This window comes from Chiloscyllium plagiosum, unplaced genomic scaffold (assembly GCF_037043375.1).
Source record: "Chiloscyllium plagiosum isolate Xiang-an unplaced genomic scaffold, Cpla_swu_hap1 HiC_scaffold_6, whole genome shotgun sequence".
NCBI classification, from domain to species: Eukaryota; Metazoa; Chordata; class Chondrichthyes; order Orectolobiformes; family Hemiscylliidae; genus Chiloscyllium; species Chiloscyllium plagiosum.
The window spans coordinates 18,012,245-18,029,382 of record NW_028270144.1 but is presented as its reverse complement, the minus strand read 5'-3'; the positions used below and the strand labels follow the sequence as shown (position 1 = coordinate 18,029,382).

General features: G+C 40.4%; 1 protein-coding gene across 4 annotated transcripts in view; it reads right to left on the bottom strand.

Annotated features, from left to right (window-relative positions):
- Positions 1-651: 651 nt before the first annotated feature.
- Positions 652-17,138, bottom strand: part of fgf14 (fibroblast growth factor 14) — a 508,919-nt gene continuing 492,432 nt past the window's right edge. For all 4 annotated transcript variants that reach the window (XM_043691268.2, XM_043691271.2, XM_043691270.2 and 1 more), the window contains exons 4-5: positions 12,900-13,098; positions 652-4,222 (exon numbers count right to left, since the gene is read on the bottom strand). In XM_043691268.2, coding sequence (XP_043547203.1) covers positions 4,086-4,222; positions 12,900-13,098 — 336 coding nt within the window. In that variant the 3' untranslated portion in view covers positions 652-4,085. The remainder of the gene's footprint in view (positions 4,223-12,899; positions 13,099-17,138) is intronic.

Here is a 17,138-nt window from a genome sequence, read left to right as displayed (position 1 = left end):
GAAACATTATTTAAAAACAATTTCTTCAGGGTATGGTGGCAGAACTGCTGCGAATATATTTATTAGCATTTCCTGATTAATTTGAGCAGGTAGTGACTTTTTACTGCGCTGTGTGACTGTTTATAATAGAATGGCTTGTTCAATTCATACATTCGCATAAACCTAACAATCTTCAGATTAATGCTTGACACAAACACCAAACACCAGTCTCCCAGACTAGGTGTTTTTTTTATTTGTGACTGTATTAAACTACAAGCCTATTTGATTCCAACAGTCGTATCACACAGAAGTGCCTAAAATTAACCACAATTCAACAGCGATTTCTTGAGACCACTTGGGGATGTGCGAACAGATTTTTAGTGCCAAAACAATTCAGGATGTGAACTATTCTATAGTTCAAAGTTTGGCACAATATAAATCACAAGTCCAATTCTGGAGTCAACTGCAAAAAAGGTTTATAATCACACTTCACTCAATGTTGACCTGATGAGCACACAGAAAAAGAAAGGATGAAAATATTTGTAGAAAAAGAAAAACTGGACAATGGAGCTAAAATGACATTTCCTGGTTGTCCCTCCTTCTTCTTGGATAGCACCAGAGATTGCAAGTCACATTTCAGTAGTGCAAAGTGTATGGGCTATGGTTGGACTGTGTCTTCATAGAAATATTTTATTCAATATGCTGTATTTGTGTACAACAAATGATAATAAACATTTAAACTGTACAATGCAGACAAACTTTTTTGCATATATGTATGTAAATTTAGTAATACATACCAACAGTTCTTGATACATACAACCTACTACATGCAGTTCTGTTTCATCAATGCCATCCTCTTCCCATGCAACAAATGAGACAACAGACAAAAATAGGAACCAAAGCACAAAGAATTAATATCCCTCTCTGCTGTATGTCTCTCTAAAAACAAAAACATGAAAAGAAGTAATTTGTCAAGGACAACCATTCATTTGGAAAAAACACGCTCACTGACAACTTATAAACAAAGGAGAACAAAAAAGGGATTAACAGCTATATACTCATTGTCATTAACAAAAATAAATTCAGCCCAAGTTTAATTCATCAATTGTTTTGTGAAGGGCAAATGATAAGAGTTCACTGTCAAAAACTTCAAGTTGTATGTGATCTTCTCCATGTGATCTCTGGTCACGCCTGCCCCCATAAAGCCAAAATCAAAATTACTCTTACAAGTAGTTTCATTTTTAATCACAGCATTTAATTAGCTCAGTACAGAGACTCCGCGCTGGCTGACTGATGTGCTTAAATCTTCTTTTCTGTTCCTTTTTATTAAAAAAAAACACAAATCGGTCATTGGACAAACAATGAGTTATAAATTGCTAAAAGTTATCAGATGTAACACATTAGCAGCATAGCAGCAGCAGAGCGACATTTCCTACTCAGTAAGAATCTGCAGAAATATTTTGTAAAATAAACCAGAAATATTAGAAAGAAAAAATACTTATTGAATTGATTTCAAGCTTGTTAAGAACTGCGAAACCTGCAGCTGACAAACAATTCTTTGTAATGCAGAAACACTTTGACCATCTATATTACAAGTAAATCTTATGGGAAAGTGAGAATATGTTTGCACAATCTGGTTGAAAATAAAATGATTGAAACATACTGAATAGTACCAGACTATAGAATGGCTTTCAATTAGTACAATGCTCATCTTTGAGAATTCACATTTATAAAGTCCTACTCATCAGTTTCCTAAATTAGTTTTCCTTCACTGATATAATGACACAACTCACAGTGTAGCGAAGTCATTATTTTTTGATTTTAAATTAAACTCAATATTCACATTTCTCTCCTTTATTTCAGTTAAATGCATTTTTCATGTTTTGCATTCTCCATTACATTGAGTCTCGTCATATATATAGTAAGCGGCCATGAATCTCACGACTCCAATCTTTGTTTTGAGGCAGTGGTGTTCGTAAACATGTTGAAAAGTAATTTTCATTCAACAAATGACAGTTTTAGCTAGGTCTAGGGGACTCGCACTTGATTTCATTTTGGTGATGCTGTCATTGTGTATTATATTTCGAAAGATTTCACTTAGCTTGGTAAGGATAGATTTTCCTGAATTAATTATGACTTTTTTGCTATTTTACTGAGTTTACTTACTTACTTACTTAGACACCCTCTCAAGTCCCATGTTTGGGAATTATATTATCTTAAGCTTCTGTTCAATACACATCAGAATAAAGCACTTCTCACTTGGTAGAATTACAGTAGAAACTATATTGAAGAAACTTACTATTAAAATTACTGGCTGGGTGGAGTTAAAATATCAATGTAATTGTTTTTGATGATTAATATTTCAGCATGTTGGAAGATTGCTTAGCTAGAATACTGTAGCAAGCAGTTATGAGAGTAATGTGGGAAGTTCTAGTTAGAACAATTTGAGTATTTGTCAGCCAGCTATTTGTGTCTTTTCAGGTTAGTTTGCTTTGGTGGAATAGGGTAAACTGTGAAAAGAATGAAACTTCTAAATAACATGGAGCATGTTGACATTGATTTGTGATTAGAAAAGGAAACTATATGAAGCACTTAAAATAACTCAGTAATTCAGATAAATTAATTGATTGAAGTTAACTATGACTCACGATAATCACCTCCTCTTCCACTAGGACTCCTGGTTTTGGTGTGCATTTAAAGACAAGGCAAATCACCTGCAGCCCAGCAGTTTCCAGCGACTCGTGGCCAGCTGCATGCTGGGCTAGAGGTACGCTGGCACATTGACCACAATGAGCCGAACTACATGCTGAGCTTAAAGAGGAGAACAAAAAGAAAACTCTCACAAGTCTCCCTCACAACCATTAAAATCCCTTTTTCTTTACACACTCCATAACGATAACAAAGGCACCTCTTTTCAATCTTACCTCCTGTTACTGTGGTGAGGTCACACACCGATAGATAGCCTTGCCTACACTCCCCATAAACTAGACGGAATTGCTCATGGTCCTGTGACATTGTTTCAGCATTGGGTTTAATTCAAGCAGGGAGCAGACTTTTCCCAATGAGCCATCGAAAGCACAATCCCAGGGTATGAATGTGGAACACAAAATTTCCAAGAATGCTGATGGGGGGGGAGGGAGGGTTGAAAGGGTTAGCTTTTGCGCATGGGTTAGCCCCACACACAATCGGGGAGCAGTGGAGCCTGCTCACTGGACAAGGCATTGGGCATGACCAGTGTGTGCAGCACAACGTCACAAAAAAAGGGAACTGTGGAGGAGCCGGGTGCTCATCAGAGCACCTTCTACTGATTGTGATTGACTAATTCCCTCTACACTACCACCAATCTAAAGAGCAATTTGTCAGTCTCTTTTCATTTGCACATCTAGCCATTAGATTGAGACATTGATCCCGTGGCTCATTGATACACATTGTTGTCATAGTTTTTTTCTGACACTTCCCATATCCCTGATAATTGTTGATGTTTCCAGTCCAACACTGGTGTCAACCCAGTGTTGGCATTTTAATTTTCTCTTCGTCTACTTTTCCTCAACAGCAAAAAACACACAACAGTCCCTGTGAAAGAAAAAGAGGTTAGGACAGTGCATAGAGCAGCCATGTTAAAAAACGAGAGAGGGACTTAGTCCTGAATGAGCAGAGATATACAGCAATGATCTGCGATCCCCACTGCTGTCTGCTGTGTTACAAATCGACAGGTCTGAAACACTTAACCTTCTCCGGGACTCGAAAAAAGAGACACTCTCTCAGGTGTGTGTTTAGCAGGCAATGTACCAAATGCAGTTGTGAAATACGTCATTCTCATGGAGTGTCACAGTTAAGTGGAAATAGATAAAAGGCATTCATTCCATTATCTTGGTAGGACATCCATGGTAAGAGTTTAGCTGGTTCTCCAAATATCTTCTTGTTGTGGAAAGAGCTACGCATTGAGATTTATCCACTTGCAATGAGATAGACCAAAGACTGCAATGAACAAGGGGTTCACTTGCTTTACCTGATCCACAGACATTAGAAGGAGAGAGTCTGCCAGGGATAAATCACACAACAGTGCAATGGTTTAGGAATTCACGTCCTCACCAAGATCTGGCTGGCTATGTTGACTTGTTCTTTTTCACTTGCTTTCCTCCATTCATTATTGCAGAAGTACTTGTGCTTTTGCTGGGGGTGGCTGCATTTTTCGGTACGGTTTCACCAATGTCGTGCAGTGATGGCTCTCGGTACATGGCAACTGCAAGTGATCGGAGACAATACAGACATGAAACAGCCATTTGTATTCTGCATTCGCAATGTTCACAAAAGACCCTATGCTGCCACAACCCTTCACTAATGACATGCACCCTGTCTTGAAAGGATTGGTGAAACTGTAAGGCTCTGCTCATTAGAGGTTAAACACATGGAAAGTCAGGTTTTGATTTTGGTTTAAGTTTCAGATCTAGTAATATAATTTTCTGATGGTGGGGTTTGCCAAACACATTTGCTTCCAGACAATACATCTTTAATAGGCAGAACTTGTTGCTTTGCATAACCGATGACACTGAACATGCCTCTCTCATTGGAAAGCTTAAGAATGAGGTTTTCTTTGAAATTAACAAAATTTCCAATGAAATTCTCTTTTCAGTGAGGTCATGTTCCAGATTTTAACTGTCACTTATGGGGTGGGGTGTCAGGAGTGGGAGGTGGTCGAGTAAAAGTGTGTGGAGGCAAGGGGTTAGTAAGGAGATGGAATGAGGTGAAAAGTGGAATGAGGAGGTTTTGGGAGAGGAGGGGGAGGAAAGGGTCAGAGAAGATATGGTGAGGGCCTTCAGAAAGGGTAGGAGGAAGCAGGAGCCTTGGGGAAAGATGGGCACACAGGGAGTTGAATAAGTGTGTTGGAAGAGGAATAATGGAACATTAGGTAGTAGAAGACAGACAAGGGAAAGGACAGGATCAAAGGGAGTGTGCAATGCAAAATGCAATCACAGCTAAAAGGTTTCAGTTCGGATCATATATATCTAGGATTGGATAAATACTTGAAAAGGAAAAGAATAGGCAGGGTTTTGGGGAAAAAGCAAGGGGATGGAACCAATTGAATAGCCCATTCAATCAACCTGCATGGCTTGCTGGGCTAAATGGTCTCCTCTATACTATATTACCCATTGGACTCCTGGGCCGCATCTTCATGGCACTGGTCAGCAAGCTGCTTACAAAGGAAATCAGCAGCAATCCACTGGGCAGATCAAAAAGTCCTAGGATCTGCCCACAAATTACACAAACACCAGGGGGTTACCAATCCTCCAGCTTTGCCCTGGGCTCTGCATAGATTTAAGATCAATCTGCAGGACACTGCTGGGAATGATATTTTGGAGAAAGCTTTCTGGGGATGTAAAAGAAAATAACTTGTTCGCATATTGATGAAAAGAGAGCTATACTGCTGAAGGTTTTCATCTTCCACTAACCCAGATGAACACAAGAATGCTGTAATAGTGATCACAAATATTTATAGTGCAGGAAAAAGGCAGCTAATTGGTTGACAGGTTGACTCATTGTCATGGAGAAAACAATGAGGACCTGATCTCCTGACATTGAGGAAACAGCAATATATTTCCAAGTCAGCATAGTGTGTGGCTTGGAAGGAAGCATTCAGGTTTTCCCATGCATCTATTGCCTTTGTCTTTCTAGGGATAGAGTTCATGGGTTTGGAAAGCAGTTTGCAAAGAAGCATCAGCAGGTTATGGCAGTGCATCTTGTAGGTGGGACACACTGCTGCTACTGTGCATCTGTGGCAAGGGAGTCAATATTGAAGATGATGAATGGGGCGTCATTCAAATTAACCTCTTTATCATTTATGGTGTTGAGCTTCTTGAATTCCTAGCCGCTGACCTTCTCTTGTAACCACAGAGCTTACACGGCAGGTCAAGTTTAGCTTCTAGTCAATGGTAACTGCCAGGATATTGATTGTGGGGGAGTCAGCGGTTGTAATTCCATTGAAAATTAAGGAGCAGTGGTTAGATTTCCTCTTGTTAGAGGTGGTCATTGTATGGTGCCTGTGTGGTGCATATGTTTCTTTCCACTTGCTGGGCAGCATGGTGGCTCAGTGGTTAGCACTGCTGCCTCACAGCGCCAGGGACCCAGGTTCAATTCCCACCTTGGGCAACTGTCTGTTTGGAGTTTGCACATTCTCCCCATGTCTGCGTGTGTTTCCTCCCACAGTCCAAAGATGTACAGTTTAGGTGAATTGGCCATGCTAAGTTGCCCATAGTGTTAGGTGCATTAGTCAGGTGTAAATGTAGGGGAATGGGTCTAGGTGGGTTGCTGTTCGGAGTGGTGTGGACTTGTTGGGTCGATGAGCCTGTTTCCACACTGTAGGTAATCTAATCTTGTCAGCCCAGGGGCAGTCATGATCCAGCTCTTGCTGCATTTAGTCACGGATTGTTCATTATCTGAGGTGTTGCAGATGATATGGAACATTGTGCAATCATATGTGAACATTCCTACTTCTGACCTTTGATGGAGGAAAGGTCATTCATGAAGCAGCTGAAGATGGTTGGGCCTACGATACTACCATGAGGAAATCCTGCAGACAAGTCCTGGAGCTGAGATGACTGACCTCCAACAACCAAATCATCTTCCTATAGCCCAGGTATGAGGCATTCCAAATACTAGTCACTCACTATTTTAAAAAGTTTATCCCTCACTCTAGCTCTTTTGTCAATTACCTTAAATATCTAGTTATTGGTCCTTCAGCTATTGGATACATTTCACTTTATTCGGTCTCTTTGAATAACAGAATCAGAAACAACCGGAACCCACTGTCATCTTTGATATGCTGGGCCACATTTCACTTGGTTTTCTCTGGCAAAACCAAGATTTCACAGCAGATTGATGTAAGTGGACATTTTTATCAATTGCAGGATAGAGATACATAGGGAACTTTGCTTCACTGGAATTGTGTGCTGAGATTCACAGTGCCTGGTCTTTGGCACAATGGCTGTAGTGCAAGAAAGTAAAGATTAAATAATACAATCATTATAAAACAAAGGTTATTCAATATGGCATCTATGAATCTAATTATTAATCAACAACAACTTGAGTCTATCTCATGACATTCAAGTGATAAAACATCCCAAGGCAAAAGAGTTCAAAAAGAAGATTTGACACCAACCAGATACTATGATAAGAACAGCATATAACAAGAATAATTTCCAAATCTTTCCCTTCAATGAACCTAAGAACAGGTGGCTTAATGCTTGGTCAGAGTGAGGTTTTAAGGACTATCCTAAAGAGGAGGGAGAGACAGATAGACAGACAGACAGAGAGGGAGACAGAGAGAGAGAGAGAGAGAGAGACAGAAAGGGAGGGAGAGAGAAAAAAAGGGAGAGACAAAGAGTTTGGAGGGGTGTGGGAGAGAACTCCAGAATTTAGATCTCAGACAGACATGGCAACAGCCACCAATGATAGTGCAATGAATACCAAAGATGCTCAAGAAGTCGGAATTGTAGAAGCACACAGATAGGGAATGAAAGGAATCAGGATGATTTTTTTTTACAAATCTAGGCATTGCTGGAATGGAAGACAATGCAGGTCAGTGAATAACCGAAAGATGGACAGATCGTCTTGCAGTATGTCAGGCACAAGAGTCCAGAATTGGAGTAACGTAGAGAGCTTTGAATGTTTCAGAAGACAAAGGGAAATGAAGAATCTGAGAATAATAATAATAATCACACATATACTTAACATCACACTTTCCATAGCATGAATCACTGGGTATGTTTTCACATCTGTGGTTCTCAATCTTGAGGTGATTGGCTGATAATGCCTGATTGAATTCCCAAGTATCAATTCAAACCATCCACTTTTATAGACCTTTACTTGCACCTTGCCATTTGAAACTCTGTTTTAATTTAAAAAAGCGATCTCCCAATCCTTAACTTTGAATGAACTATCAATCAAATAATTCAAATGAAAATGATTACAGGGAACTGAGTAAACAAAGGTTATGAAGATAGTTCTGATTGAAGCATTGGTCAAAATCATTTAACATTTCACAATTACAGACATTAAGTTAATGGTCTGTAGTTACTTGTATTTTTGTCTCCTTCCCTTTCTAAATAAATGCATGACATTGGCACTTTTCCAATCCTCTAGCATTTTTCCAAGGGATTCTTGGAAAAGTACAACCATTATCTCTGTAGCTTCTTATAATATCCTAGGATGAATTCCATCAGGTCAAGGAGAAGTTTATTCATTGTTAGCCTCATTAGTTGCCCTAGTAATTATTCTCCAGTGATATTTATAGTACTATGAAGTCTGATTCAAAGTATTTATGTTTAAAGAAAATTAAAGATTATAAATTTTAAAATGCTCTTGATGTCCATCTTGATGGTATTTGCAAGTTAACACTCAAAGTTTACTTTCTCAATCTTTATTATTTATTTGGTTATCATTTGTTAATTGTTAAAGCTTTCCCAATTCTCCAGCTTACCATTAAACTTTGCCACATTGCATTTCTTTCTCTTTAAAGTTGCTGCTATCATTAACTTCCCCGGTTAAATATGGTTGGTGTGACTCCTTTCTAGAATCCTTCTTCCTTGCTCGGATGTATGTTTGTTGTGAACCATGAGGGGTTACCTCAGGTTACAACAGGATCTGGACCAGATGGGCCAATGGGCTGAGAAGTGGCAGATGGAGTTTAATTCAGATAAATGCGAGGTGCTGCATTTTGGGAAAGTAAATCTTAGCAGGACTTATACACTTAATGGTAAGGTCCTAGGGAGTGTTGCTGAACAAAGAGAGCTTGGAGTGCAGGTTCATAGCTCCTTGAAAGTGGAGTTGCAGGTAGATAGGATAGTGAAGAAGGCATTTGGTATGTGTTCCTTTATTGGTCAGAGTATTGAGTACAGGAGTTGGGAGGTCATGTTGCAGCTGTACAGGACATTGGTTAGGCCACTGTTGGAATATTGCATGTATTTCTAGTCTCCTTCCTATCGAAAAGATGTTGTGAAACTTGAAAGGGTTCAGAAAAGATTTACAAGGATGTTGCTAGGGTTGGAATCTGAGCTACAGGGAGAGGCTGAACAGGCTGGGGCTGTTTTCCCTGGAACGTCGGAGGCTGAGGGGTGACCTTATAGAGGTTTACAAAATTATGAGGGGCATGGATAGGATAAATAGGCAAAGTCTTTTCCCTGGGGTCGGGGAGTCCAGAACTAGAGGGCATAGATTTAGGGTGAGAGGGGAAAGATATAAAAAAGACCTAAGGGGCAACCTTTTCACGCAGAGGGTGCTATGTGTATGGAATGAGCTGCCAGAGGATGTGGTGGAGGCTGGTACAATTGCAACATTTAAGAGGCATTTGAATGGGTATATGATGGGTGGGACTAGATTGGGTTGGGATATCTGGTCGGCATGGACGGGTTGGACCGAAGGGTCTGTTTCCATGCTGTACGTCTCTATGACTCTATGAACTAATTTCTTAAACATCTCCTACTGTCTTTGCTGCTAAACTCTTTTTTCAGCCCATACCAGCTAGCTCTGCCCTCATTCCCTTATTCTGTAATTCATGTTCAATCCACTTATTTTCAACTCAAGTTTCTCCTTCTCAAACTGAATGCTAAATTCAACGATGTTATGCTCACTGTTTTCTAGGGGATCCATTACTCCGAAATCATTTCTTGAACCTTCCTCATTATATATCATTGGATCCCAAATAGCCTGATCCCTGATTGGATTCCTACATGTTGTTCTCGGAAAATGTCTCAAATACACTCTATGAAACCCTCCTCATGGCTACCTCTGCCAATCTGATTTTTTCAAACTACATGAATATTAAAGTCACCCTTGATTAACGTGTTGCCCTTTTTAAAAAGGGCATTGTTATCTCTTGGCTTATTACCTGTCCGAGCACATAGTTCCTGTCAGGGGGCTTACAAACTCCTCCCACCAGTTCTTGTTATTTCTTAACCTCACCCAAATGAATTCTACATCTTCTGATCTAAGATCATTTCTTGCTATCATACTTGCTCCATCATTTACTAACCGAACTACCCCACCACCCTTTCCTTGCTGCTTGTCTTTTTGAGAAGTAACATACCCTAAATATTCCCAGCTTTGACCTTCTTGTAGCCATGTCTCTGTAATGGCTATAAGATTATCTTCACCAACATCTAGTGGAGCTGTGAATTTGTTTATTTTGATCTAAATGTTGCATGCATTCAAGTAGAGAGCTATTAATTGGACTTTTCACCACTTTTTTTCCCCCATTGACCCTAATCTAACCCAAATGTTTGTACACTGTGTCCCTTTCTATCCAACTCTGTATATTGTAATTCAAATAGGTACCCAACAATGCTGCCATATTCCTTTTGTTTTGTAAGCCTACATTTGCCACATCCCTAACCTTCCCCCCTCTAATTACTTTAATGCCCTTTCTAGTGGGCGGCACGGTGGCACAGTGGTTAGCACTGCTGCCTCACAGCGCTTGAGACCCGGGTTCATTTCCCGCCTCAGGCGACTGACTGTGTGGAGTTTGCACGTTCTCCCCGTGTCTGCGTGGGTTTCCTCCGGGTGCTCCGGTTTCCTCCCACAGTCCAAAAGATGTGCAGGGTCAGGTGAATTGGCCATGCTAAATTGCCCGTAGTGTTAGGTAAGGGGTAAATGTAGGGGTATGGGTGGGTTTCGCTTCGGCAGGTCGGTGTGGACTTGTTGGGCCGAAGGGCCTGTTTCCACACTGTAATGTAATCTAATGTAATCTAATGTAATCTAATGTAATTCTACATCTGTAGTTATTTGATTGGCCAGGACAGTGGTCCAAGCACTGTTTTAATCCCATCAGAACAATTGTCTTTTGTGCAGTACCGCTGCCCAAATATAATCAATTTCACCAATCTTTGAAGTTAAAAATCACACAACACCAGGTAATAGTCCAACAGGTTTAACTGGAAGCACTAGCTTTTGGAGCGCCGCGCCTTCATCGGGTGGTACCAATCTTTGAGACATACATTTAACTCCTTGGCTTTATTTGTGCTGTGACAATTCTCCTGTGGGTCAGGTAGTAATCCACAGATTATTACCTTGGAGGTTCTGCTTTTCAATTTAGCCCCTAACTGTTCAAACAGTTTCAGTACAATCTCCTGTCAAGTCCTATTAGTACCACTGGTACCTGCATAAGAACATCCATGGTGCTTACTTGGGAAGTTAAAATTCCAAGTGCTGGTTTTACCCTGCCCAGACTGTTCTGGTATTGCCAAATCCAGGCAGATATGGGCTGTTTGCCTCATACTTACCCTGGTTTTGGCGAGATTCATTTGGATCTTTTGTTAGCATGTGTAAAGCCTACTCAGGAGTCTAATCTGCTGGAGTGTCATCTGGCACCTTTGGAAATGTTCACTCCCTTCCCCAGAAAGTATTCACCTCCTCCCCTCCGATACCATCCCATGAGTGCTCTTTCTGGCCACCCAACCCCGCCCACTCTCATGACTCACCATCTCCATTGTGTACATCTGACATCAAAAGATTTGGGGTTGTCAGGCAGAGGAGGGGTGTGACTGAACATCAGTCTGAGGAGGATAAAGACTGTCAAGGCATCAAAGAGCGAGGGAGGGACTGAACATGGTCAGTGAGGGCTGCTGATAGGGGTAGACCCTGTCAGGGTGATGAGGGTGGAGAATACTGTCAGGGTTGGGGGAGAAGGTCAATGCAGTTGGAGAGTGAGGGAAGGGAATGAACACTGTTGGGTGTGAGAGGGGTGAAGTCAGGGAGGTGGTGAAAACCATTGGGGTGCAGGAGTGGTCTGAACTGTCAAAGAGTTGGTGGGGTGAGTGAATACTGTTGGGGTTGAAGGAGACAACCATGGTGAGGGAGGGTGAACATTGTTGGGGGCCAAAGGAAGTTGAGAACATTGCTGGGGTGCAAGCATGAGCAAGAACACTGCGGGGGTACCTGATGGGTACAGAGTGAACATGACCTGCTGTGAGGGGATGTTAACTCTAAACAAAAGAATCTCAACCATGGGGTGATTAGTAATTGGAGGCATTACTTTCAAAATATTTACTGAAAATATAGAACTGGAAGGAATGCAATTGCTTAAAGCTCTGAACAAACACACCCTTATTGAAATATAGCAGCTGGTGTCATTAAAAGGGGGTCCAACAATTCTGCCTTATGAGGAACCAATGCATGGAAGGTACACTCCATAATTGTGAATAAGCCTGTTTCAGAAGTCAGGTCCAGAAATGTGAAGTTTAGTTGTCCAACAAAAATGTAGGAGTGACCATCTAACGGTGAATGTCACTCCCCAGAAGATTAGGGACATTCACATTGTTTCTTTCTTCATAGGTGCTGCCTGATATACTGAGTATTTCCATACTTCCTGTTCTTCAGATCTGGAGCACCAACAGTATTTTGTGCAATATTGATACTTGGGCTGCTGCTACAATGTTCAGTTACTGAAAGGGGTTCTAACAAGACAATTGAAACTGTTAAGAGAATCAGCAGAAACCACATGCGGCCTTTGTTCACTCGGGGTGAGATAGCCTTGGGTATGATTTATCCATTGAGAAGATTTAGCTTCAGATGATGATTCCTCCAAGGGAGACTGTCTAGCATCCTCACTAACTGTCCTTTAAATCTCTGTAACTGGCAGTGACAGAATTATTTAATTGATGCTACTGCAAGCTCTGAGGCCATAATGGCTCTTTTTTGAAATTATCAAGTAATTAATTTATTAATTCAAAACTAGTTCCTACTTTTCTTTATAGGTACACTATATATATAAGGCACAAAACAGTATTATCTCAAACCTTATCCCATTTGTTCCCGGACAACCCATGGACTTCATAATAAAGGGTCCTACCATTATTTTATAACATTTTACAGTCAAAATAACCATGAAAAATGGCAACATCATTGATGATCTACTGTCAACGATTTACCTTCCAATGGTTTGGGCAGGAAATGAGATGCTGGTTTGGTTTTCTTCACGCGATTTCCCTTCATGATTTGGCCATCCTTGTTGAAACCCAGATACCAAGCTCTGCCAGATTCCTGCTGTCTGTAGAGCATTGATGAATAGATCACATAGTAGTTCTCATACACTGATTCCTTAAACTTGCATTCAGGTGTAAAAAGTTCCTGTGGAAAAACAACAGAATGGTTTTAATTGAATATTTAAGTTGGGCTGCAATCTATATCTTAAAGTAAAATAAACTCTTATTGCAGAATTATGGAAATTTATAGGGGAGAAAGAGCTTATTTGGCCTACTGCGTCAATGCCAGTCCTTTTCCCTGTAGTCTTCCAATTTTGCTTCTTTTAGATACCCAGTTGCATTTTAAATGTCTCAACTGTATCTGCCTCTGCCACACTCTCTACCAGGGGATTTCAGATCCTAAATACAACCTGCAGAATAAAAAATTACTCTTTGCCTTTGGTCCCTTTGCCAATCATCATAGACCAATGTCCTCTGGTTCTTGTCAACTGGAACAGTCTCTCTCTATCTGCTCTCTCTAAATTCCTCACGATTTTGAAAACCTCTATCAAATCTTTTCTTGCCCTTCTCCTCAATAATATATTCTTGAAACCCACTTTATTATGAATCTCTTTTACACCATTTCCAATGCCTTCACATTCTTCCTGAAGTACACTCCCAGAATTGGGCACCATGTTGCAGTTGAGATCTAACTAGTTTTATTTGTTAGTTTGGATTCCATGCTAAAAGCCCAGGATTCTGCATGCCGCTTAAACCCACATCCTGAATTTTTCTGTAACTGGTAAACTTCAGACACTGCAAAAATTTTTATTTCAGTCTTGTCAGCAAAACATTGCTTCACCTCCTCACCAAATTGAAATGAAGGCTCAAGACAACATTTTACTAAATTAATTCTTCAGCATAACTTTATAACATGATACTTCTCTCTCAGTCTTCCTCTGCTCCTGCAATTGTCATGGTTTTGCCTTTCAAGTTTGGCGCCACCTACCAGTTCTGTGTCCAACTGGGGCTGAGTGGGTAGCACTTTCACCTCGGAGTCAGGAATGTTCAAACACTTGAGCACAGAATCTACGCTGATACTCCTCTGGCCAGAACTGAGACAGAGAGAGAAAGTTGCACTTCATAGAGTAGAAGAGTTGTACAGCCCGGAAACAGACCCTTCGGTCCAATTTGTCCATGTGAACCAGATTTCCTAAATTAATCTATCCCATTTGACAGCACCTGGACCAAATCCCTCTAAGTCTAAGCTTTTCCTATTCATATCCCCATCCAGATGCCTTTTAAATTCCAAACAGAAGGTGGTGCTTGTATGGAATGAGCTACCAGAGGAAGTCGTGGAGGCTGGTGCAAATATAACATTTAAAAGGCATCTGGATGGGTATATGAATAGGAAGGGTTGAGAGGAATATGGGCCAAGTGCTGGAAAATGGGATTAGATTAGTTTAGGATATCTGGTTGGCATGGATGAGTTAGACCGACGGGTCTGTTTCCGTACTGTACATCTCTATGACTCTAAATGTTGTAATTGTACCTGTCCCTCTAGCAGCTCATTCCATTGTCTGCGTGCAAAAGCTGTCCCTTGGGTCCCCTTTATATCTTTCCCCTCTCACCTTAAACCTATGCCCTCTAGCTTTGGACTACCCATACCGGGCAAAATAGATCTTATCTATTTACCCTATCCATGACCCTCATGATTTTATAAACCTTTATAAAGTCACCCCTCAGCCTTCGATTCTCCAGGGAAAATAGCCTCAGGCTTCCTAAAGCACTTTACAGCCAATAGAAAACTTCTGAAGTGTATTCATTGCTGTGATACAGTAAAATGACAGCCAATTTACACACAGCATGCTCCCAAACCAGAAATATGACAATGCTTGAAAACTTTAGTGGTATTAGTTGAGGGATAAGTTTTAATCAGATCTGGTCATTCTTCTGCTCTTCTTAGAAATAGTGCCAAGTGGAACTTTTATACAGAGCTGAGAGGGCAGTTAGGGTCTCAACTTGACATTTCATCTAAAAAATGGTACAGCATCCTTTAAGTATTGCATCGGGTCTGCAAAACTCGATTTTTGTACTCAAGCCACTGGGGTGGGTCTCGAACCCAAGGCCTTCTCACGTTGAGTGCTACCAACTGAGTCATGGCTGAGAGAGTGTTTTGAAAATGCTGAAAGCATGGAAGGCGCTACAGAAGTGCAACTCTTAAGTCTGGACTACAGAGAGGATTGTTGGGTCCATTATGTTGATTGCCAGATGTTGTTGGAGTAATCCAAGATAAGTGTTGCAATTTATTCCTTTCATAACATTTACAACGGAAGCTTTAACCACCTTGTTTTGAAAAGTTTAACTCTGACATTAAAACAAAAAGCAGAAAAATGTCATTGAATCACGGTGAGCATCCATTCACTAACAACAAATGTTAAGACTTATGTTAGTGACACCTTGGCCCTCAAAAATTGACATTGGAAAACCATTTCATTTCTGTCTTTTCCATTTTCTCCTAGGTGCATTGATTTATCTGTTCCCCACCTCCACCAGCATCTCTCATAAGCAGCTCTTGTCCAATTTGCATTAAAAGATAATAGCTTTATCTTCTAATTACAGTTTGTGCTCAGTACTCTTTTGGAATACTTATTAAGAACTCCCTCCACAATGGGCGACCTCACTGCTTTTATTCTCTGTTTGCAGAACAACTCAAGCTTAACTAACCTGCAGGTTGACAACTAAACACATCTGAGCTTTGTGCAGAAGAATGCGCTGAAACAACGATGCATTAGTAAATCTCAATTATGTAAAACATTGCCTTGGAAGGTACTGTTTTATATGACATTCATGCTACATTCAAGGGACTGGAATTTGCTGAGTGGAATCACTGGTGATCATTCTGTCCATTTTTCTTATAATGAAAATTGAAGGCACTTACCTAGCCAAGAGTACAAATTTATATTATTTCCTTAATGCATATCTTCACTGAACCTGAGAGCTAAACAAAATATTGGATTTTAAATGTTGATGATTGCAATTAACTTTTAACAGGTGAGGTGTGGAATAAATTAATCAGCCAGCTAATTACTCAAAGATAATGTTCTTGTAAAGACATTAAGATTAGCTTTACATTCAGGAGCAGAGTTTATTTTGATTTGTATAATATAATATACTTTGGTTTCTTTCCAGTCATTATTAAGCATGTTTCTCTTTATTCATTAGTTCACAAGATGTGGGTGTTGCTGACAGAGCCAGTACAGCTGATCATCCCCAATTCACCTTGAGAAATCCATAGAATCACAGAATTGTTACAGTCAGAAGGAGTCTATTTTTGTCCATCGCAAATGCACTGGCCTTCTGAGCAATAAATGCTGGCCTAGCCAGTGACACCCACATCCTGTGAATGAATAAAACAAAATTGTCATCCTCACGGTTTACAATTCTCCCAAGTTATCTGCAAACTTTGAAATGTCCCAAGCCCACCAAGATCAGCTGAGCTAACAAACCCCACGTACATCAGGAAAAGCAACAGTCCCAAAACCGAACCCTGGGGAACTACACTCAAACCCTCTTCCAGCCCAAAAAATACCCATTAAATAAGACTCACAGTTTACTATCTTTCAGCCAATTTTGCATCCATGTTGCTACTGTTTCTTTTATCCCAAGGCCTTTAAAAATTGGTGATGAATAGTCTGTTTGAACCACTGCAGTCAGTTTTATAGCAATTTTCTGCAACTGATTGGCCATTTCACAGAGCAGATAATAGTCAACGACATTGTTATTGGTTGGTAGCCACAAATAGATCAGACAGGGTATAGATGAAAGATTTCCTTCCCTAAAGGATTTGATAAACAGATTGGATTTTACAATGGCAGAGATTGGATTTTACAATGGCAGAGATTGGAAAATTATGATGAGAGTTTTAAAATTGAAATATTGCTTAACCAGGAGCCTGGGAAGATCAGCCATTTGAAATCTCGGTACTCCTCCCAATACTGAGCCAATTTCTGTCTTAAAGAACTCCTTAAGACCTTCCAATTAAGACAACTACTGCTCACCTCTTCTGATCTCTCTTTATGGGAATTTGGGATAATGGTCCAGTGAAGTGCCTCAGGAAGTTTTGCAATACAGCCTGCTTCAAATTGTGTTCTAATGTATCAGAATGTGTCTAGCTGCTTCGCAGCAGTGTTTATCTGATAAAGT